Raw genomic sequence first — 23429 nt, forward strand, 5'->3', positions numbered from 1 at the left:
ACTAAAAAGCTAGTCCTAGAAATATATACGATTCTGACCTAGAAATGTACTCACAAGTCACAAAAAGGCCAGAAACAAAAAATTGGATGTCATGACTATTTACAATGAGATAAGATACATACAACCCAATTGGTTAAAGTGGAAAAGATACAAGAAACTTGAGACTGTTTTTATCATATGTTAATATTAGTTAGTAATCATGACAGACCCCAGCAGTTTGTGTGTCAAGTTTGGTCATTGATGCTTAACCGCAAAGTGATGGTTCTATGGTGAAGGAATCAATTATAATATCTTCAAGCTGCAAAGTCACTTCCTCAAAAAGCAAGGCAGAAAAAAAGAACATTGTTGTTTGTATGTTGTGTTATTTTAGTGTTTGTATGTTTTTTTAAAAAATTACCATGGATTTCACAAGACTAATATTTTTAGCCAATACCACTTTGGTCAATTATTGATGGATTTCACAAGACAAATATGTCATTTGGTTAGTTTTGTGTAGCTCATTAATATTTGGACAAAAGTGGGATGTGTTAGAAAGGTTATGATACAAAATGTCCCATATTAATGTTTGAGATGCAAAGCGGGAATAGGTGTAGGTTTGAGTCTACAAAATGGAATTTGCCCTTCTCACATCCCAAAGAGTACTTAGTACTCTTAATTACTCTGCTACTCCACATTTATCTATCTCAGGAGCAATGAAATAGTGAGATGAGAGAAGTGAAAAAAAAGGAAAAAAATGATAAGGAAAAGAAAATAGTAGAAAAGAAAAACAAAGGAATGAATAAACAAGGAGAAAGAAAATAATATAGTGGGGGGCATCTTTATCCAAAAACATCAAAAAGGGGTTAAGTGCCTGTTTAATAAGTTTAGAGAGGAAAAGTACAATTAGAGACAAAGTTTAGGGGATTTAATGCATTTAACCTTAATTTGTTACTCAGTATTAAGAAATCCAGTTGGGAAAAAAATGTTTTAATTCCTTTCATTGATTTCAACTTGACTTCTCTTATACATTGACATAAGAACCATGAAATGATAAGATTAAGACTGGTTAGTGGGAATATGACAACCAATTAGAAAAATGTTGGTCATATTCAAAAAATATGTTACATTTTTATCACTTCTAATTGATTGTTTTCATCGCTTGAGTCTAATTAAGACTCATGAAAACAACTAACAAAAAAGTAAAGAAAAAAAAGATGAATATAACATTATAAATTAGAAATTAGAAAAGCATGATGACACATAAGAGAAGCTTTTTCTTTAAGAAACTGATTTATTGATCAATATAGAAATCCGTCATATATACATATAAACCAAGGAGGGAGAATCTCCGATAATGCAAATTCATATAATCTAGCATACTTTGTTAATATTGAACAACCTCGTTGTCTCTTCTTCCTAACCCTTAGCATCTATTGAGCGATTAAGCTAAAGAGTTAGTTAGTCGAAATATCTTTATTTAACTTGTTGAGTGCATGTCCGGGTCACTAGCAGTGCATAAACTCTCAAGGTGGTCACATTCAAATGGCCAATTATGACCCATCACTCTCTTCAATTAGGTTGTCTCCAAGGAAAGCGATTAGCTTATGTAGAGGTTTTTAATATTTTCTTTTCAAGTTGAAGATAGGCACAGAGCGAGTGAAAGAGGGATAGACTAGATGGTACAAAAGAGAGAATATAAGTGAAAAGTTCTATGTTCGAGATTTTCCACTTATACTAAAAAAAATTTTTAAAAAGAAGCACAGAGGAAATGGGGCAAAAAGGAAAGGGTTAGCAAATTATGAAAATTCTAAAATTATCATTTACTCTGAATTGTAACTCTTTCGGACCCACTTTTTATACTGAACATTCAGAGCACAAAATAGAAGAAACTGCATATAGTTTATAATTATTTAATTTGATTTGATTTGATTTTGTTGTATTTTATCAAATTTAATTTGAGTTGATTGTCTTCATGAGCAAGACATTTTTTTCGTCCTATATATATAGCCTCCTTACGTAGTAAACATACAAAACCCACAAAACAAGCAAACAAGCAAGAAAGCAGAACGAGAGGCAAGGCAATGGGCAGTTTGGTAGGACATGTGATACCTGGATTTGGTTTCTTTCTGATTGGACTCTGGCATTTAGTTAACCATATCAGGCTTCACTTTCTCCATCCAAAATCCTACACATCTTTGCCATGGTTTCCCACTTCAAAATTCAGGTACTTCGAACTTCTCTTGATCATGGGAGGCTGCATTGCCTCAATATCCATGGAACTCTTCATTAGTCCGGCCAGGCACCAACCATTGGACCCTGATGGCACCATCCCATCAAACCATCTTCACAACTTTGAGCACTCGAACATATCCTTGACTATCTTCATTTATGCACTTTTCTCCATCATCCTAGACAAAATCCAGCCCCCAGCTCAATATGGCCTGACCCAAATGCTCGGAGCCATTGCCTTCGGCCAGGAATATCTCCTCTTCCATCTCCACTCTACTGATCACACGGGTGTGGAAGGCCAATACCACTGGCTTCTACAAATTGTCATACTTGTGTCATTTTTCACTACCCTATTATGCATAGGTTACCCCCAGAACTTCTTGAATAATTTTATAAGGTCTCTTAGCATCTTGTTCCAAGGAGTTTGGCTGATGGTCATGGGAATCATGCTTTGGACACCAGAGTACATTCCCAAAGGCTGTTTTATGAACTTGGAAGATGGTCATTATGTTGTTAGATGCCATGATCTTGAAGCCCTTGCCAGAGCTAAATCATTGGTGAACATTCAATTTAGCTGGTATCTAGTTGGAGTTACAGTTTTTGGTATGTGTCTTTACTTGGGACTCTACAAAGTGTTCCCTGGAAAAGCTGAGTATCAATCTTTAACAAAATTGGAGGATGATGATGATTTTAGGTTCAGAAAAGAAACAAAGACGCTTTTCTAGTTAAGCCTACAATGATGCTAGCTCAGCAAAAACCAAAGGTGTCAGGGGCAAAAATTTGGAATTTGTGTTGGGATATTGTTTGTTTGTTTTGATGGCATTTGGATTGCAGTTCTTCCGTTTGTTGTAATGTATGAAGAAGAAAAAGGTTGTTTAAAAGAGGAATGTACTTTAATCTTTTGTTAAAAATTCTTCACATATTAATATTTATTCAGTATTTCTGGATCATAGTTGCATATTTAAGATCAATCTGAGTTGAATTTTGAATCTTGAATCTTGAAAATAATTGTCCTATTTTCTTCATTGATAGATTAAATTACGTCTCAGCTATGATGCTCCTCAATCCTTCCAATTGTAGGCATGGTTTTTGTACTTTTGTTTATTTTGCAACTCATACAAGAACAAAGTTTGGGGTTTTGGATCTGCATAATCCACAACTGATAAAAAGTAAGTCATATACTTTCAACCGATGCTTGCAATCCCCATCAATTGCACTTACATCTCCTGGCGTTTGACTTTGTTAACATACATATTTACTTTACATGCTATAGATTAACTAGCTAATGCAATATATGAGGCACACTTGTGGAATTATTTTATTTTTTCTTTCCTAGAAACATATTTTTATTGTTAAAATTTTGAATTGGGCTAATTTATTACATGATAATTAGTTTTAGGGGAGGTCACTAATATTTTGGAAATTTCGGGAGGAGGCCAATGCAAGTATTTGAAACATCAGGAGAGGTTTATAAAATTATCTCCATACACAATCTAGCCAAACATGCTAAGCGGTCTGGAATGGATACAGCATTTCCAATTCCAACCGGTTGTGTGAATCCAACAATATCATGTATAAATTCATACAATTTCGATGTAATCATGAATGCTTCACAACTTTAATTGTACAAGTTACAAACTCAATTTTTACACTAAAGTTATACTAATTTATACGAGATACTATAAGAATTATACAATCGGGTTGACTTGGACATATTCTATTGAACAGTAAAGGTTCAACCATGCACTTCAAAACTAACACACTAACGAACAAATTCTTGAGCATGGTACACGTTAAAATCTTGCATAGATTCTCTATTACAAGTGTAGCAATGCTGTCCACTGCTTCATTGAATGATGACATTTTCTTGCATTCATTGACTTTAAATAAAAAAAAAAGTCATACCTCAGTAACGTTAATGATTTGACTAGTGAGTGCTCGTTAAGATAAATTTTAGATATTAATTTTTTTAAAATTATAATTAATTATAAAAAATGTCTAAATACAAAAAGTAAATTAGCTCAATTGTCTTGGTCTTGACTCTCAAACTCGTTAATTTTTGAAGTTAGTACTGGGAATATGCAAATTCGAAAAAAAAAAATGATTTACCAATTGAATTCAAATTGAATTCGAAATTTTTGAAATCGGTAAAGCGGAAGTTTTCCATTTTTGAAATATACGAATTTGGTTCAAATTCGGGAATGTATTTTTTCAAAATAGAATTTTTGATTTCAAATTCACAATTCGAAATAAAAAATCGAATACCTAATTCGATTTCAAATTCGTATGTTATATATATATATATTATATGTAATATAAAATTTATAATATATAATAATACATCTAACTAATAATTATATTATATAACAATACAATAATAAGTTTTATTAAGTTAGTTGTACACTATGTTATAAATTTAAACATATATTATACAAAAGTTAGCATTTAGTTTAGCAAAACTTATATATAATTATAATATAAAAATTAGAATTCGGTGAAATCGATTACTACCGAATTCTGAATTGACGAATTCGAATTCAAAATTTGTGAAATCGAATTTGAAATCAGCCGAATTTTCTAATGTCCAAATTTCCAAAAATTTCGAATTCAAAATTCAAAATTACCGAATTCGATTTCGATGTACATCCCTAGCCAGTACACACATAATAATGTGTTGTTTGGCTCAAGAAACACTCAAAAGATGGTGATAAGGCTAAATAAAACGTACACGTATACTTTTCAACTTGTGAGGCTCAGAATTTTGTGGATAAATCAGAAATAGCACAGCCTTCATGCGTATCATGATCGTTTCTTGGGGGCCTAGAAGACAACCAGACAATATTGATTGAAACAAAAGCGGAAGGACATGACACAATCACCGGTCTGTGGTAGACCACACCTCATTTATCCAATGTTTTGAAACTCGAACCGTTAATTAAACCGGTAAGGTGAGAGGGTCGAGGTTCGACCGGTCGAACCGGTTCAATCCTGATTCAATGATTTATATATATATATATAAATATATATATGTATTACACACATACATGTGCACAGAATAAGAAATCTCATAGACTAATTCAAGACATCACTTGATAAAAAGTTAAATATTTCAAACCACTTGACTTTCATAGATTAATTTTTTAAATTGTAAAATCAAGCAAATAATTCATCTCAGTTATACCTATCAAAAAAATAATTTTTTTTTAGCAAAATAGAAAGAACTTCATTAATGATTTGCAATGTAGCACATACACGAGGAAATCCTCAAACTACATCAGCAAAATAACACTAAGCATCGCAAACCAACAAATTGCTTAAAATCTAAGCCCCACTCTACAAGTAGAATCCAATTTTCATGAGTTCTAGGAATTTTTCCCCAACTCAGAACACCGCATTTCCTCAAATCCAGCGTACTAAGTCTTTGTTACATACCAAACACAATATAAAAACATGTCTAGGAATGTGATTTTCATACCATACTAAACTACTTCAATGTACAGCGGTACCTCGGGCCGGAATGTTTTCATAGCATCCTTTACGGTAAACATCCCTGAAGAATTTTCAAGCCACGCAATTTGATCATCATGCTCTGGAATAGGCACAAAAATTGCAAGTGTAGCCTGTTGCAATATTTTGGAAAATCCACTAAATAGTGTCCCTAACATCGTTTGTCGGCCTAGTATAAAGATTATGTTCTTGAGTATTCCTAATGGATAAGAGCAGCCAAAATAAATTATATATTTTAGTGCAAAGTACTTCAAGAATTTTCCAGTACATAATCAACAAAAATGAAGTACATATACAATACCAAAACTAGGAATTGAATCCTGAGTTTTGTGACATAATAGTTGATCAAGTAAATTAGCTTTCTGCACTGGTTTTCTCTCATGGCATTCAAATTCTTACCTACAAAAGAAAAAGAAAAAAAACTGAAATAGACAAATTGCTCTTCAAAGAAAAATCGAACAATAAAAATAAAACTACCAAAAATTGCAGACCTCAAGAATCATACAATCTGTCAAACGCCAAGTAATAAACAAATAAATGAAAAAAAAAATGAAACTAACCTGGACGATGTCTTGAGAGTTAAGATTTGTGAGATTAATCCAATCTTTTGCAAGAAAAAATAGAGAATTGAAGTTGAGAAACCCCATATTTAAGAAGCCGATACCATTGAAAATTTGGATTCTTAATTTGAAACAAGAAGAAAGAGAACTGGAGAAGAGATTAAGAATGAGAGAGAGTGTGCGGCAGCCGTCATTAGAAATTAGGGTTAGAAAGAAAAGTTGGGAAGATGCGTTTTCACCTTTCAAGACTTTTAAATTTGATTTAAAAAATTAGGAAAAAATAAAAAACCGTGGTTCAATGGGTCAATCCGGATTGAACGGTTCTAACGGTTTTGACCGGTTCTTATAACAAGTCAACTTTAGTAGTGAACCGGACCGGAGACATGACCGGTTCGTGATTCGATCGATTGAACCGGCCGGTCCAGTCCGGTTTTCAAAACATTGCATTGATAGCATAGCATGGGATAGGGTCCTAATGCATATATTTTTCCAAATATGGAATCAATGTCCCCTTGTGCTGGCGAATTACTCAGATTATGGTCGAGGAAAAAAAAATTCGGACATGTACCGATCTGACAAGGTTGTAGTACAAATCTATGGGTACCGGGCCGAGGTTGTAGTACAAATCTATGGGTACCGGGCCGTGTCAGCCCGGCACCCAAACTTCATCCAATTTTTTTTTTTTTGACTTCTGACATCGCTGCCGGGCTATGTCAAATTTTTTTTAAAAAAAAGCTGTCGACAAGGTCTGATGGCTGCCAGGCAGAGCGGTTGAACAAAGCTGTCAAATTGTTTAAAAAGCTGTCAAATTGTTTTTTTTTAAAAAGCTGTCAAATTGTTTTTTTAAAAAAATGCAAAGCGGTTTAACAAAGGCAACTTATTAACAAGATGTCTATTTTGACATCTATATTGGGGATGCATTGAAATAATCGACTTATGCAAAGCGGTCCATCAATTAGTTGTATATAATTAGTTATGCATTTTTTTCTTTTTTTTGCCTATTTTGTTTTTATATTGCACAACAAATTTTTTTAAAAAATTAAAATTTGCTAACGCTCCACTATCTAAATTGAACAATAGGTTACGTCTACGGTGGAAAGTTCACTTTTTTGCGCATAAGAAGCAGAAGCAATGCAAGAAGGCCAACTCTACTATGTGGAGACGGACGAAGAAGTATATTCGGATACCGGAGAAAGCGAATTATGCATGGGTGAAAATATTATATATTTTAAAATCACAATAAAAGTTCTCTTAAAAATTTATTCATCATCTAATGTCCAATACTTATATTTGTGTGCAGATGTGAGAAAGAGACTAAAGTGATTACTTCATGGACTTCAAAAAATCCTGGACGAAGGTTTGCTGTGTGCGCTGAAGGTTGCTGCGGATATTGGGCATGGATCGATGAGGAGATGTGCCGACGGGCTACAGAAATTATACCTGGCCTTCTTCGAAAGATTAATGCAACTGAAAAGTACAGATATGAATATGAAGAAATAACAAAAAGAAATGAAAGAAAGGTAACAAAATTGAAGGAAAAAGTTAAAGAATTGGAGAAAGACATTCGCAGCAAAAAATGGGTTAATAAGTTGCTAGGGAAATTGCTTTTTTAACATGGATATTGATTTTTTTAATTTTGATGAGTTGGGGCCAAAAAAAGGGAAACCTTGTCAGTTTTCGACAAATACAAGGTGCTTGCAAACACCTGGCCCTTATAAAGTTGAAGTTTGCAGGGGAAGAAGATGATCCAAATTGTTCCTTTTAATGTAAATTTTTGATTTGTAGTTGTATGATGTATCCGCAAACCTTGTAATCAAATCTGTGTTTGTGCTGGTTCTAATGAAATATCTGCTCATCTCTTTTTATTAAATAAAAGTGCTGAAGTTCATTTGTTCGACTCAATGAATTGGTTTGGTATTGTGCTTAGAAAGAAGGCATAATAATGGTGTAAGAAGGAGTACATAAAGCCATAATGTATACATTATATTAATCACTTGTCAATGAGTATCAAAAGGAACTGCTATAATACAAAGCAGAATCAACATGTTACCAACAAGCAACTGCTAGACAAAAAAAACAGAGAAGAACTGCTAGACACAAAATGAATTGTCATCATCAGTTTACACAGGATAAGACAAAAAGAGTTTGTCAAACAGAAATAAGTCTATCATGGCTGAGTTCCTCTTCCAGTGGCTGTTCCTCTCATTTCTCTTTCACCTTGTCTTCCTCTTCCTCTTCCTCTTGCTCTGCCTCTGCCTCTTCCACTCCATCTCCCCCTCCAGTTTCCAACTGTGAATGGGGGTTCTTTACCCAAATAAGTATAGTTCGCATTGATAGCTCCTTTTTCGGCATCAGTAAGTAGTTTTGTAGCTGAGTTTTTTCTTCGCTGCGAATGATGATGTTGTTGGCTCTGTTGTGGATGTTGCTGTCCAGTTTCATCGTTAGCCCGTTGCATTTGTTGTTGCACATTTTGAGAAGACTGACCTGGTTCCTTATTCTTATCAAAATTGTACATGACACAAATAAGTACATGACGGATGTAAAATAGTGAAAAATTAATAGCAATTGCATGCACTTACTGTCCTCTTTTTTTCTACTGATTGCTGCCTCTGCTAATTACTCGGTTGAGTTTCGGATGACTGGTTAGAACCTTGTTGTGCTTCTTCATTGGAAGGCTTCTTGCACGTAGCTGCATTATGACCAACCTCACCGCATTTTCTACAATGAATGACAACTCTCCTCCTCAACCTTCTACCATGATCTCTCCCCTCAGTCACATCCCTTCTCCTAGCCTTTTTAGGCCTACCAGGTTGAGTAACTGGTATTGGTGGATCCAACACAGGCATGATGGATGAGGGCCAATGATTCTCACCACTAATTGGCTGCAAAACATTCTCATAAATCTGGAAGAAGAGGCCTCTGCTATAAGAACGATCCAAATAAGAGTAAGGATCCTCTTCTCGCATGAAGATAGCAGCAATTGCATGACAGCAGGGAATTCCACTAACCTCCCATAATCTGCAAGTACAATATTTTTTTTGCATATCTACTGCAAATTGGGCCCCTCTTGGACCTTTGACTTGATAGCCATGCAGTGCATTCCAAATGGGCATCCACTGACTTGAATGCTTGACTCTAGTCTGAACAATCTCATTAATTAAAGGTCCAGTGGAGCCCTTGCATTTCTCCATTGCAGCGCGTCTTCTTTGGATCCTCTCCATAAGATATTCCCTTATAATTTCCAACATTGTGATGATAGGTTGGTCCCTTGCATCTTTAATGTGGGCATTGAAGGACTTGCATAGGTTATTCACTATCATATCACTCTTGACGTGAGTTGGAAAATATGCTTTGCACCAATGTCGAGGATGAGGAGCTTTCTTGACCCATTCATATGCATCCTTACCAAAAGTTTGAAGTTCTTCCATAGTTTTGTCGTACATTTTCACTGTTGTGCAACATGCTATGTTCCATATCCTGTCTTTAAGAGCCAAACCAGGATACTTTTTCTTGAAATTGTGATACATATGTTGGACACAGTACCTGTTTTTACAAAGTTAATTAAGTCATTGTTAAACAATTGCAAAACTTCAGTGGAAAAAAAAACTTGATAAAAATTACTTAATTTTAAAGGAAAACAAAATACCTGTGCTCACATCCAGGCAGAACTTCACTAAGTGCCCTGTCTAGCCCCTAAAATGAAATCATGATATAGACTATTAGTTTCTACCATCATTTGAATCAAATGTTGAATTTCAAAGTTTTATATCATACCTTTTGCTGATCTGATATAAAGGTATAGTGGCACTGATTTTCGATTTCCAAATCCTCACTTAAATATTTGAGAAACCAAGTCCACTGCTCAGTTGCTTCTCTCTCCACAACAGCCCAGGCAATAGGCCACCATCCATTATTCGGGTCTGCAGCAATGGCAGTTAGTAACTGTCCTCTATAAACCCCCTTTAGATGCCAACCATCAAGGCCTATTATTGGCCTACAGCCATTCTTGAATCCCTTCTTCAATGGGTCTAAACAGCAGTATAACCTCATGAATTTAGGATTACCCCCTGCTCCTCTAAATGGAGTAAACATTATCTCCATTGTACTCCCTTCATGTGTCTTCTTTATTTCAGCACAATACTCCCAAAGTTTCTTATATTGTGCTTCGGCCGACCCCTGTATCATTTTCAGAGCCAATTTTCTCGCATTAGAAGCCACCCATTTAGAAATTTGGGTTTGGTACTTCTCATGCACTGTTTGCCTAATCTCCCGAGTTGGCATGCGAGTATTGGATCTAATTCTCTCCATATATCTATTTGACAACCAATTGGCCTTCAAATTTTTGTTTTTCCAGGCATGATTACAGTTTTCATGCTTGTCATACATTGTCTTCACCACCAAATCTGTTGTGCCAAGTGCATTTTCAACTGATGCAAACACATACCATGGACATGGATCTTTACACCTGGCTCTCACCCTCTTTGGTTCATTCTTCTTTGTGTACACTGGTTTTCCCATCTTAATTCCATATTCTTGGATAGCAGCTTTGAATTGGGCTCTTGATTCGAATTTCAAACCCAACTCGAACCTTGTATCAATCCTAAATTTTTTCCAAGAAAAATCTTTATACCTGCCAGCATACTGCTCAGGTTCTTCATCTTCCTCTGATGAACCAACATCACTTCTTAGATGATCTGGGATTGTATCTTCTGCCAATGCATCTGCTTCAGGTGTAGAATCTCTGGTCTGCTGCTGCTGTTTTGTTTTTCTTCTTCGCCTTACTTGTTTTTTTTTCTGTTGTGCTTGCTGTTGTTCTGAGGACTGTTGTGTTTCAGGTTGTTGAGTAGTAGCCTGTTCAGTAGTAGCCTGCTCAGTTGCAGCCTGCTCAGTTGCTTCTTCTTCATGCTGTGAAGGTCCTCCACTTTGCACCTCTTCTAATGTGCTTCTACACTGAGTTGGCTGCAATGTCAAATCACCAAGAAGATCCTCATCTCTACAGTATTCTACATCACCACTGAATCTGTCATATTCATTTTCTGATCCAGAATCTTCATCATCTCCTCCATTTCCTTTATCTTCATCAGCCTGTTCACACATCAATCCTTCTTGTGCTGCATCTCCTCCCTGCTGTGAAGGTCCTCCAATTGAAGAACCTACATGCTGCTGCTCAGGTTGTTGCTCAGGTTGCTGCTCACTTAAGGACCCTTCATGTTGCTCAGTTTGCTGCTCAAGTTGCTGCTCCTGTTGCTGCTCACTTGAGGACCCTTCATGTTCCTGTTGTGCATCACCACTTTGCTCACCAATGTGCTGGCTCTTTGCTGTTCTTCTACTTCGACTCTGTCCTCCAGTTGACCCTCTAATGAACAGCCTCCTCTTAGGAACTAAGTGAGAAAAAGATTCTTCTACTACACTACCCTCCTCATCCAACTCTTCTATCAAAACACCACTTTTCTTCTTCTCTGCTGGTTGGATCACTATGGGAGACTTGCAACTATTAATTTCTTCAGTTGTTAGATGGTTGCAATAGACTTCCATTACCTTGTACTTATAAGTCCAACAACAAAACTTGATAATGTCATCATCGGTACATAACTCTCTTAAACCATTTCTTAGATCCTTATTTGGTTCAAGGTAGTAGTACATTATGGCAGTGTTACGATGTCCCATTTTTCCCACCATTTTATTTAGTTCAATGGTTGACATTCTTTCGGCATTACAAACATCTACATAGTCCACCTCTCCATTAGCATACCAGACATACTGTTCCCACATAATTCTACCCCCATGATGCATCCGAATAGTAAACCATTCAGAATCAGTCTCTACAATAGCAATTAGGATAAAACAGTCAATAAAAAACAAACAGAGGCTGACAAATGAAATACTGAATTGGTCAGTATTCGGCAAAAAAAAAGAAGATCCTAAACAAATAAAGTGTCCCTTTTCAGCCATTAAAATACATCACTTTCAAAATAACCTCCTTTGTCCGACATTATCAATTTACAACAAACAAAGTAGGACCACAAACTGGACCACTTAGCCTCCCAACATCACCATTACCCAAACATATACACAAATAAGTCCCATTACACATGCATATACTAAACAAATAAGTTCCAGTACACATTGCCCAAACATATAAACAAATCTTAAACCCAAAAGGGTTAGTAAACAACAATTTCAATTACCGTAAACAAGGTACGGATCAAAGTAGTCATCCTTCCTCCTTATTCGCCACTTCATTTCTGCCTTTACAACCCCTCTCACGCCGGCAATTACCACTTTCGCTGCAGCGTCCGAATTGAACACTCTGATTTAAGTTGCACTAGGGTTTTACAGCAAAGGGGGTGAAATTGTTGGAGGGAAAATGGTTGGTGAAACTGTTTTTACTCTGTCTTGGCCAAGAGACTATAGTGCCCTTCATATTTGTGCGCGCATCTCACGAGATGAAGTTTCCCGTCATAGTTAACTGCTGGATTTGACAGAAGGGCCACGAATATGTCATTTTGTTAGATCGAGGGCCAAAACCGTTTCTTTAATTATTGGAGGGCCAAAACTTTACTTGAGTAAGAGTTAGAGGGCCATTGGGACTCTTTTCCCATTTTGATAACCTACTAGTATCATTCAAGTGGAGACTGGCCTGTTTAGATTCTTTTGTTTTTCTAAAAAAAAAAATGAGTATATTAAGTACAAATTTGATAACCAACACATCCCCTAAAAAATATTCCAAATACGCCTAAAAAAAAATTTAATCAATTTTTTCTTTTTTCCCTCATCACCACCCATCATACTGCACCACCCGTCACTTGTATTGTCACCACCCCTCTCTTCTACTTCCTCTACTATGGTCATCCCCCTTTTCCCATCCGTCTTCCTTTCCTCTCAATTCCTTCTTCCTCTGTTTCCCTTTCTTCTCCTACACTCTTCTCTATTTCACGATTAGGCTTGGTTTCGAAGAGGAAGGGAGGGGAAGAAAAGAGGGAGAACGAAGAAATGAGAGAAGGGAGAGAGGAAGGGGAAAGGTGGTGGTACGTGAAGTATTTGAATGCACTTCAATAAAGTTTTGAATTAAAAAACATTCTTAAAATACATTTACAATAAAAGTTTTTGATATGGTACAAAGTTACATTAACATTTTTTGAAAATACCCCTAAAAAAATCCAATTCACATGGACCCAAGAATCTACACGGTGAATGTCATCTTTTTAAACATTCGAGGACCACATAAAAAATAGCGAAATCTAACCAACAGCAGTAATTTTAATTTTCTATGATGGAAGAATAAAAATCAATTTAGTCAAGGGCAGGTACTCACAATTTTCTAAAGTTACGGTGTTAGAACTTTAAAAAATAATACTAATAAATAAAAAGAGGGATATATCGAGCGCCTCCAACTGGAACACCAGAAAGAAAGATGGGGGAAAGATTTTAGGGCGACAGAAATAATATGTTGGCGGTGAGCAGCGTTGATGGTGTTTTCCGATCAGTATCCGAGGCAAGGCAAGAGAGCAAGTTTGTGTTTGGGTATCCATCTTTTGTAAGTATACAACTCAACACTCCGGGCCCTGCCTCCAATACCCAATGAAGTCGAGACTCGCTGCTTCAGTTTATCCGCTACTCGTTGGTTCGGCTCTTTTCCTTGTTAAGCGCAGAGTAAATGAATGCTAGTACTAGTAGCCCCAAACTCCATAAACTCACACTTTAGCCACCTACTGCAGGTGAATGGAGAAGAGACGTTTGTAAATCCATTTCGCTTGCTTCAATGTTCCCCACCTTCAATGGAAGATGCCATTTTGTGAGCAGGTAAACTTATGTCCATTTCGTTTAATTGTCCTTTTAGTACTGAACATATATATCCCTTACTCATGTTAAATTGATTGGTGGATATAATGCGACGGCACTGAATTTCTATACAATTCAATGGAATCTCTGCTTTGATGTACTGAATGAGGTTTATAGGAGTGGAAGTAAATGTACGACTGGATTTATTTCTTGGTTATGAGAGGATGCTTTTTAATGCTGGATGCAATTTTCTATTCTGACGTTCATCTTTATCTATTTCTTACATTTCTCTCGCATTCTTTTGGGCTTTGATAATGCGACTTGCTGCTTTCTCATTTCCTTCGAATTTGTAGTTACTAGGGCATAAAGGTCTAAATCTGGCAGTTCAGCGCATGGTCCTCAAATTAGCCAGTTGAAAACCTTCTCTTTTTTTGACTCCACCGTGCTTACATGTTTATTAGGTCCGAATCATCTCACTAAGCTTACTTATATACTGCTTCGGCTGTGTGTTCTGATGAATATAAGCCATATAAATTCTTTTAAGCTGCTTGTGGATCAATAAATGAAGTCATTAAGTTCATAGAGTTATAATGGTCTTTTAGGGGGAGCTATATCCTTCCATACCACTTTTACACAGTACTTACCAAAGTCACCGCTTACAGTTTGATTACAATCAGAAACGAGTTGATAAATCTATGTGTTTAGTTCTGACAATATTTGTTTTTGTTTTTTTTAAACATAAGACTTTTTAGTTTCTGGAATTGCATCTACCGCAAGTCTATGGTCTTTACATTTTTGGGTATCATGTTAGTTTCATAGCACTTATCTTGCTCTATTTAAACATTTGAATGGCATGGTGTAATGGCAGCTCTTTGATTATTGAGTTGCAACATTATTTGATTAGCAAATCAACTTTTTCTCTTGAAAACTGGATAATTTGCATTTCAAATTTGACCAGGTTCTGCTACCTAGGACTTCAGAGCCCAGTCAGGGCAATGCATACTTCCACTGTCGAAGATGACTTCTCAGAATTAGGCCCACCCGTGGCTGGAAATGCTACTATGCCACTGAAATTGGTCACAGAGAAAGTAGAACCTTTTTTGGTATGCCCATACTCATAGACTAGTCTGCTAGATTCATATTTCAATTGTAATATGCATGCAGAGCCACTCTGTGGATGGTTTGAATGGTTTTCTATGTGTTGTAATTTTCAAGTTCTTCTGTTTGTCAGCGTAAAACTGACTTTGGAGGCAAAGCATCACTGAGCAGGTCTTTTCCTGCAGAATGTAGATCGGGCATAAAGGATACTAACCTAAATCTTCATAAATCTTTTCAAACTTCAAACTTCAAACTTCAGGACAACAACGATGTTTCTACCTTAGCAGTTAACCACAAGGGTCCCATACAAGTAGATAGTACAACATTCGTTAACCAGAAGTGGAGAAAGGATAGTTCTTGCTCTATTTCAGTTCAGAATGTTCCTTCAACTCTTAGCCTTTCTGATCTGGTTCAAGCAATTTCAACATTTGGAAAGATTTCTGGTGCATGTATCAGGAGTTCCCCTGATGGCTCTACTTGTTGCGTTGTTGACTTTGAGGTTTAAGTTGCTACCTTTTCAGTTTGGTTAGTTTTCATTTTTCAACGTAAGAATGGACACTGATTGTACAGTTGGACTTTTTTGAAGAATTCAGAATCAAGCATGAGAGCGGTTTTGGCTGGTGGGATTACAGTTGAGAGTGTTCATCTTTCAATTCATCCTTTACATTCCCCAGAGATAGCTAGCATCCGAATTCAGGGGATTGGCAAAGAGACTACTGATCCAACAATCCATACTATCTGTAAGTCAATTGGTGCACTGGAGGGATTGGCTAAGGCAGGCAAGGATGCTGTAGATACCTTCTTTAGAGTGGAGAATGACGCAGAGCTGCAAACTATAATAAAAAGGCAAGTATAGCTACAAATTGGTATTAAGGCTTTTCTGATGCTTTTCTGCTCTAAGTCCTTTGTCCATCGCATGGTTATTGCTTAGATTGACTTGATCACCTCCATGCCAGTGTTCACTTCCATGCTTTTGGAAAATTTTAAATTTCAGTAGAATAAATCAAGTTGGTAGAGACATTAGTAGAGATGGACTTGGAGAGTAAGTGGATTATGTGCTCCTAGTGCTCTCTGAAAATTGGAGCATTTAGTTGAATACTTGAAACGTATTTAGATATTGACAATATAAAACTCCACTTTCCATTTTAGATACCGAATTTGAGTTTCTGGAATTTGTGTTGTTGTTGCACCAAGAATACCAAGTTGTGTAGTTTGTTTTCTGTATTGGAGGTTTTGGTAAATTAAAATGAACAGCATGCTTGCCTGTTTCCATGCTGCTCATTCTAACACCATGATCTTACCTTAGGGGCTGTTTATGTCGCGTGTTGGTAGGGATACTTATAATTGATCACTTTCTACCCTGCTCTTTTTTAAAACAAAAGACAGAAAAGAAATCCTACCAATCCAATGGATATAGAGAGAGAGGGTATGCGTGAGTGTAATGGGAATATAGCTTTTTAGACTGAGTTGGATGTGAATCATTGGCAGCCTTCTTTACCTATCTGCTTTTCCTTCTCATCTTTGTTAGACAAGAGAACAAATTCTTCTGATGAAGAGATGCCATTAAGAGGAATTGAGATTGCTAAAGTAGTTATCTTATTGTGTTGCTGTCTGGAAGAACTCTACAACAGACTTGCTAAAGAGTGAAATTCGTTTTCATTAGTTTTTTTCCTTCTCGTCCCAAGTGCAACTTTTCTTCTGACTAAAGAAATGGTGCAACCTTATTGATACTCAGAAGAAATGGTGCAACCTTATTGATACTCAGCTATCTTTATCATTTAAAGATTCTTCTATTTCATTGCTTCAGTATGAGCAAGTTTGAAAATGTGCTTTCTTTCTCCCTGTTGCTAGGTTAAATGGCATGAAAATTGATGATTATTGCTGGTCTGCTTACCAACTTTCAAGTAACACTACCTCAAGTATGATTATGGAGAGAGGGGATGCCAAAAGCAAGTTGGGATTGCTAATGAATAATCGCCTCTTTGAATTGAAAGGGCGACTGGATTGTATGAAAGTGTACTCTGAGGATTTGCAGCTTCTGCATCTTGGAATACTCCACCTTGAAGGGTTGCCTACCCTGAGTAATCCAAGTCAAACTGACTGAGTTTTGCTTTTGTTGACCCGAGGTATTCTGGTGTTATGACATATATTTTGACGCAAATTCTGATGCTTCGAGTTTGCATCATACAAGGTATCTGCTAACCTTGAATAGGGACTTGATCATTGCTGAGTCAGGTTACTGCGTGATTAATTCATCATAGTGCCACTAAGAAAAATGCAGTTGCATTATTCTGAGGGGCACAACGTGTTTATTTGCTTTTAAATATTTAAGGGATGACGCTAGCTCGAGGATCCTCGACCATGCTTGTTAAGGTTAGAGACACAATAAGCAACAGCTAAAGGAGAAAAAATAAAAATGGAATGAAACAGTAGTAATGTCAATGTGGGGAACAGGCGAAAACCCAAAAGCAATTATTAATGCATTTCTGTTCCAGACTACCAGTTCGCGGAAACACCAGAGAAAAATCCTGAAGACCTGCTTCTAAGGAAACACCAGAGCAATTATATGTCCTGAATGAGTGATCATAAATCTGTCGTTATAAGCACTCCCCTTCCATCAATGCTGCCTTTACTGTTTGTGGCCATTGGAATTATCTGCCATCCTTCTTATCCAAGGAAGGGGAAAATCTGATAACTAAAAATTGGCAGAATAGTCAAAAGACGGTTCTCTATCTTTTTTCTCGAAAATAATCTTTGCCATTATACCTTGTTTTTGTAAGATGAAAGTTGTACTCTCATGTTCCCCCTTCCCCTTCTTGCAACGAATTCAATTACTTTGACTAAAATGAGGAGTAACGTTTACACCATCTTGTTCGACCCAAACGATCAGAAACAATCTTCAGACTTGGCCTTCCCCACGTGTGTGGACATTGAGAGTCCAAGAAAGTTCATCAACTCGTTTGTCATTTATTCCCCAGGATCGTCTCTTCTCAAATTCGTGTTAAAAGTTGCACAAGATTTTTCCTGGTTTTTAGGCTCTATCGTCAATGGGGAGCATTCTTCAATCTGGTATCCCGTATCATCTACTAAAGACTTCATATAAGAACATGGGCGATCTTCTGTTTCCATATTATGCCCAGGCTCCTGAACTGAACTCGATGGTGGATCAAATGATGATGACCCTAAAGGTTGTGTCCTCATTTGCACGGAACGTAGAAGTGCAGCTCTCCTCAAATCTGCAGAGTGGCATATATCACTGGGTGATGATGGAAAACGACCCTCAGAATCTGAGCCTCGTTGACGAGATTGTGAAGATGTGGCAGGTGCAGAAGGACAACTATGTGCAGCATACGATGTGGTGGGAAGGCCTGAAGAAACCCCAATCAGCTGTCTTTGGTTCCTATAAGGCGATACAGGACTGGTTGGTCTGCTCTCAGGCTGAGCCGAACAAGTATTGATAGAAGTTTCATAGTACCGAGAGTCATCAGAATCTTCAGACATGGGAGAGTATTCCAAAGACATCTCATCCCTGTAATGGATCAAATAAAGACAGGATTCATGTATGCGCATATTAATGAATCAACCAAAGCTAAAGAGGCATAAAATAATATTTTAGTTACCTTCATGGCAGCTTATGCCAGTGCGACGATAATGGCATAATGGTACAAACAAGTTACAACATAACCACTAATTCAACCAGGTACATTTTCTAAAGATCTCAGTAAAAAATTTGGAGTTTCTCAAGTTCAATGGAATTCAGGTTCCCAAGGGGTTAAGTGCATCAGCCAGATCAACTATTGAGAAAACCTTTTAGCATTTCAAGAAATCTGATGCATTTTAAGCTGGGAAGAATTACAGTCCCAAGATATTCCATTCTGCTGGCATTGACTGTTCATAGGATGTGTAATTCGAAAGCTTTCACGTCACATTGGATTTCCTTCAGCAATAACATCAACGCTCCTCAATAAAAAGAGGTTGAAAAAATATTAAAACTGACATCACATTTTTCAGCCAGAAGACCACCTTAACCTCCATCCCCTCTTAATGAGGTAGGTACAGGTGAAGCCCTTCTCAAGGACTTTCAAAATATGCTCAGTATGGCCATTATGCTCATCAAATGGTGCTAATGAAAGCTATCCTAGGTAGTTGCTTTTCTGCAGTTCTCCTCTAAAGATTCATAAGCAATTACAGGTGCCTAGACTACTACAAATGGTAGGGTAAGTTAATTGTCGAAAGCCGAAATTTTAGCTATGTTAGTACAGCTGATATGTCATGCAAGCCTGATAAGCTAATCCCATGATTAAGAGGACAACATGTCTAACAACTAACACCTAATAACTGGAAACATCAGTACTAGCGAAGACTAATATTAAGTGATCCATCTTCTTTGCATTGATAGAATTCAAGCAAGGGAGGTCTAGGCTGAGTACTGTCCATACAGAAAGTAAATATCAGCCTGATCTGATTCAAGCCCTCCTTCACCTTACTCGAAATGGAGACTATATAAAAAGGAATAAACTAAACCTCCTGACCAATATGAAAGAGCTTGATTCTCAGCATATAAATCACCATACAAAATTTTCTTGATTAATAAAATTCCACTGAATGGAGAGCTTGTGAAAGACAGGAGGGTTTTAGCACAGGACTCTCTTGCACTGAATAAGTAGTGAGCTTCCCAAAAGACTGCAAACTGAAAGACTGTTTTAAACTACAAATATACTAATAGATCGATAATAACATACTTGAGAGAAACCTCATCCATCCAATTTTCACAAGCCAGCTTAAATCTTCAGAAAAAAGGCATGAATATTGAGGCTCACGGGAACTTTAGAAGCAGAATAGTGATCATCTCTTCCACATAGACAGCTTCTAACCTACTTTGATTTGATAGACCAACCTGACAAATGCAAATTGAATTAGAAGAACCAACCATACAACATTAACTGTGGCTCTTCTTTGTTGTAACTAGATTCATCATTCATTGATACAATTGCATCCTTCAATACCCTTATTTTCCCCATTGTTGGTCTCCCCACTGTAGAACTATTAGTCTAGCTGGTAGCTAGTATATGATCCGAAAAGCCACTTCTTCGCGGACATAACTAATCTCTTCCAGCTTTATTTGAAACTAGTAATCCTTTTTATCCCTCTTGATATACCTCGAAAACATGTTACCCAGTATAAAGATTCGCTTTGTTTGCAGAACATAGACTTTAGTCAAATAAATTAAATGAGATTCACAGCCAAGCAGCATGTGGTATGCTACCAATATAATTCCCACATCATTACACCAAAGTATTTTACCAAAGGAAAGGTTCACAACTAAGTGCAGCATATGTTATGCTAACGATATAAATCCTACATCATCATGCCAAAGTATTCTAGCAAATGAATGGTATAGGACCTGTAGGCAACAACAATTCTTGTACACTACTTGAGGACCTTGCGAACAATTATAGACCCAGGGGGGAAAGAGTAAGGTGGTAAGGAGGGGGATGACCGCCCCCCCACCCTTTTTTTTGCAGATTCTTAAAGTAGTAGAGTATCTTGTAGAATAGCTTAGTCGCCATATCATTAAATTAGCTGAACTGATAAACAGGCAGATACAATAAACAACCAAGTGCCAGATTAAAAGTATCAGGGAACAAAAGGAATAAAAATTAGTACCTCAAATAGAAAATGCTTTCAGACCTTGCAGGGGAATCCATGATATTATAAGGCAGGTGATCACCAACTGTCAACCCATTCAAACTTGAGGCCATTATCTGCAAAAGTCCCAATTTTTATTTTCATGGAGGTAAGCCAGGATACTGAAATCCACCAATGCAGGAAGGAAGGCACCTTCCAATTCATAATGCCATCAAACCACAAAACGAATCTTGAAATGTCAATTACAGGAGGACAAATCCAGTCATCTAAAAGAATTTTTCTCATCCATTTCAAATTCAGAAAATGAAATTGTTTGATGTTTCGAGGTATCAAAAGTACACATAGATTTCAAGAATTGGGTTCTGTCCCCAAATATTATTTGGAAAAATAATAATTTGAAATATTTCAAAAGTACGCATATTAATTCCAGAGGAACTTGAATAATCCGGCATCAATCAAATGAAGAAAGGATAACGAATGCAGAAGAAAAGGATGAGATAGTAATGGATTGACCTCGCTGAGATAACGCTTGTGGGAATGGAGATTGTCAAGATAAACCTCGTCCTCGGGATCTCTACTTCGTTTCCCACTAGGAGACCCCGCTGCCGCCACCGCCGCCGATGACGCAGAGGAGGAGGAGTTCGCTTCCGAACCCATATCAAGTAATTTCCCTTTTACATCCTGAAAGATACTAGCCACTGCTACGACGAAGTTACTAGTTAGCACTAACTTCGTTACTGTTTGTAGCAATCTCGTTCTTGACCACCGCTCTGAACAAAGATTCAATAACCACTTTATTCCATGGAGTAACGAGTACAAAGCGGAATATAGGATAGAACCATAACAAATAGATACTCCGCTGCGCGAGGATGTTTATCTTCGTTCTCCACCGGTTAATCCCAGATGCCAATTTGGTCCAATCCATATTTACTAGTGCTTAAAACACGCTCCAACGTGCGTGCAATTAACAAAAAAAAATATATTTATCGCAATTATCTATTTAAAAAACTTTTTTAATGAATTTTATGGATCAAATTCATTATAATGTACATCCCAGAAGTAGGGAAGATTCTCGAATTAGCACGAGAAAGTTGTACTTAGTTGACAATTGAATAGATAAATAACTACTTTTTTATTCGAATAAGTAACTGTTATTGAGACAATTTTGCCTTGTTAATTAAGGGTATATTAGAAATTTTAAAAAATGACACTGTGTATTACACTAAACAGTGACGTTCTCCTTTTTATATATTGTATAGATAAAAGTTAATAAATAATAGAGATAAATATAAATTTGAAAACACGCAAAATTAATACTAAGTTAACTACTTGCATAGGCTTTATTATTGTACATGACTAAAGGTTAATGAATAATAGAGATAAGATTAAAACTGAAAACTTACAAATTTAACACCAAATTAATTACCTATATAGGTTTTATTGTTGTAAAAATAATTTGTGGATTTCCTCCGCCATACTATTTAGATAATCTCTGAACAAAAACGTGTCTGTCTAGCATACTATTGATCTTCAGCAGAGGGGGGACACGCAAAATATTTGGATAAGAGTTTATTTGGATGATTTATTTGAGATATTTATTGTAGCAATTTTTGTGATGTGATGTGTGTGAGATAAAAAGGCGATTGGGATTTGTGAGGCAACAATTTTTTTTTCCAAATTCTCTCTATCCAAACAAACTCATTGTTCTTGATTCATTTCTTAAATTTCTTACCCTTATACCCTTAATTGATGTTAAATCTTATTGTATAATAAAAATATTCTAATGTATGTATCTAGCAAAAAAAAAAAAAAAACTTACAATTTACTTTTGATACTTTGGATGGCCTAGCTTTATTAACATATATAATGTTCTATATATAACGGGAGAGGAGTTCGGTTATTACTCTACTATCTAAATACAAATTGCTAAAATAACTACCTATAATTAGTTTTAACCATAACTCATCTTAACAAAATAACGGATTCTAAACATTATAACTGCTAAAGTAACCATTATTTGATGAGAAAAAAGGATTAAAATACCATCACTTGCTTTAGTGATTTAAATTTTATGTAAAATCAATTCTTTAAAAAATATTTTTGAATTGCACATACATCGCGTGTGCCATTAGCACTAGTGATTATAAAAGATTAGTAAAGACAAGTGTATAATTCAGCATAAATGAGATATTTTTTAAGTTTGTTTATATGGATATATACACACAACTATCAAATTAATGTACTCTCTCTCTCTCTCTCTCTCTCTCTCTGCCTTTGTTGTAGAGTTTAGTTCAAGCACAAAGACAAGGCTAAGAAAATTATTTTGAAGACTAAAAGACTTAGCAAGCTTTGCTTTTCGTATTCATGAAATATACAGAATACCCCTGAAATGCAATTCTTATTTCGCGTAAACTAAATTCCATCATTTTCAATTACATATTTGTTCAGTCTTTGATTATTTTAATAGACAATTCAGCCTCCTTACTATCTTTTCCTTGGTAATTGGACTGACATCTAATGTTTCGGGGGCAAGCGGGAACAACCATTATTGAACCTATTTTAAAAAATGCGTGTATTATCTAATGACTGAAGTGGCACGTGGTATCTTATTTCCTAATAGCAGAA

The 23429-nt window shown here is 36.3% G+C and overlaps 3 protein-coding genes and 1 long non-coding RNA gene across 5 annotated transcripts; 2 read left to right on the forward strand and 2 right to left on the reverse strand.

Moving 5' to 3' along the window:
* The first annotated feature begins 2060 nt into the window (after positions 1–2060).
* On the forward strand, positions 2061–3158 carry LOC140021665 (uncharacterized). The gene has a single exon (XM_072072955.1). It carries the CDS (start codon positions 2061–2063, stop codon positions 2931–2933), a length of 873 nt encoding a protein of 290 aa, XP_071929056.1. The 3' UTR covers positions 2934–3158.
* Positions 3159–5674: 2516 nt separating this feature from the next.
* LOC140021666 (uncharacterized) lies at positions 5675–6493 on the reverse strand. The gene is made up of 2 exons (XR_011825569.1): positions 6276–6493; positions 5675–6114 (listed from the first exon to the last, which is right to left on the reverse strand). It is a non-coding gene; the product is annotated as an uncharacterized lncRNA (long non-coding RNA).
* A 7142-nt stretch (positions 6494–13635) lies between these two features.
* On the forward strand, positions 13636–17389 carry LOC113735520 (uncharacterized). The gene is made up of 6 exons (XM_027262524.2): positions 13636–13899; positions 13994–14078; positions 15016–15160; positions 15289–15654; positions 15742–16001; positions 17007–17389. The coding sequence occupies exons 1-6, from the start codon at positions 13857–13859 to the stop codon at positions 17257–17259; spliced, it is 1152 nt and encodes a 383-aa protein (XP_027118325.1). The 5' UTR covers positions 13636–13856; the 3' UTR covers positions 17260–17389.
* A 163-nt stretch (positions 17390–17552) lies between these two features.
* On the reverse strand, positions 17553–21753 carry LOC113735527 (uncharacterized). 2 transcript variants are annotated; one of them, XR_003459575.2, is made up of 4 exons: positions 21318–21753; positions 20823–20920; positions 17922–18684; positions 17553–17850 (listed from the first exon to the last, which is right to left on the reverse strand). XR_003459575.2 is itself a non-coding variant. In XM_027262528.2 (3 exons), the coding sequence occupies exons 1-3, from the start codon at positions 21459–21461 to the stop codon at positions 18123–18125; spliced, it is 804 nt and encodes a 267-aa protein (XP_027118329.1). In that variant the 5' UTR covers positions 21462–21753; the 3' UTR covers positions 17553–18122. The 2 variants fall into 2 exon arrangements, 1 of the variants encoding a protein (XP_027118329.1); XM_027262528.2 differs by having other exon boundaries at positions 17553–18684.
* Positions 21754–23429: the final 1676 nt, after the last annotated feature.

This window comes from Coffea arabica, chromosome 1e, assembly GCF_036785885.1.
Source record: "Coffea arabica cultivar ET-39 chromosome 1e, Coffea Arabica ET-39 HiFi, whole genome shotgun sequence".
Lineage (NCBI taxonomy): Eukaryota > Viridiplantae > Streptophyta > Magnoliopsida > Gentianales > Rubiaceae > Coffea > Coffea arabica.

What these genes read in the sequence shown, in the direction of transcription:
- LOC140021665 (XM_072072955.1), top strand. Translation starts at nt 2,061, where the DNA reads ATGGGCAGTTTGGTAGGACATGTGATACCTGGATTTGGTTTCTTTCTG.
- LOC113735520 (XM_027262524.2), top strand. Translation starts at nt 13,857, where the DNA reads ATGAAGTCGAGACTCGCTGCTTCAGTTTATCCGCTACTCGTTG. An exon ending in AGATGCCATTTTGTGAGCAG is followed by an intron (nt 14,079 to 15,015) that starts GTAAACTTATGT and finishes AAATTTGACCAG; the next exon opens with GTTCTGCTACCTAGGACTTC. An exon ending in AGAAAGTAGAACCTTTTTTG is followed by an intron (nt 15,161 to 15,288) that starts GTATGCCCATAC and finishes TCTGTTTGTCAG; the next exon opens with CGTAAAACTGACTTTGGAGG.
- LOC113735527 (XM_027262528.2), bottom strand. Translation starts at nt 21,461, where the DNA reads ATGGGTTCGGAAGCGAACTCCTCCTCCTCTGCGTCATCGGCGGCGGTG. An exon ending in ACAAGCGTTATCTCAGCGAG is followed by an intron (nt 20,921 to 21,317) that starts GTCAATCCATTA and finishes GGACTTTTGCAG; the next exon opens with ATAATGGCCTCAAGTTTGAA. An exon ending in GAAAGCATTTTCTATTTGAG is followed by an intron (nt 18,685 to 20,822) that starts GTACTAATTTTT and finishes GATCCATTACAG; the next exon opens with GGATGAGATGTCTTTGGAAT.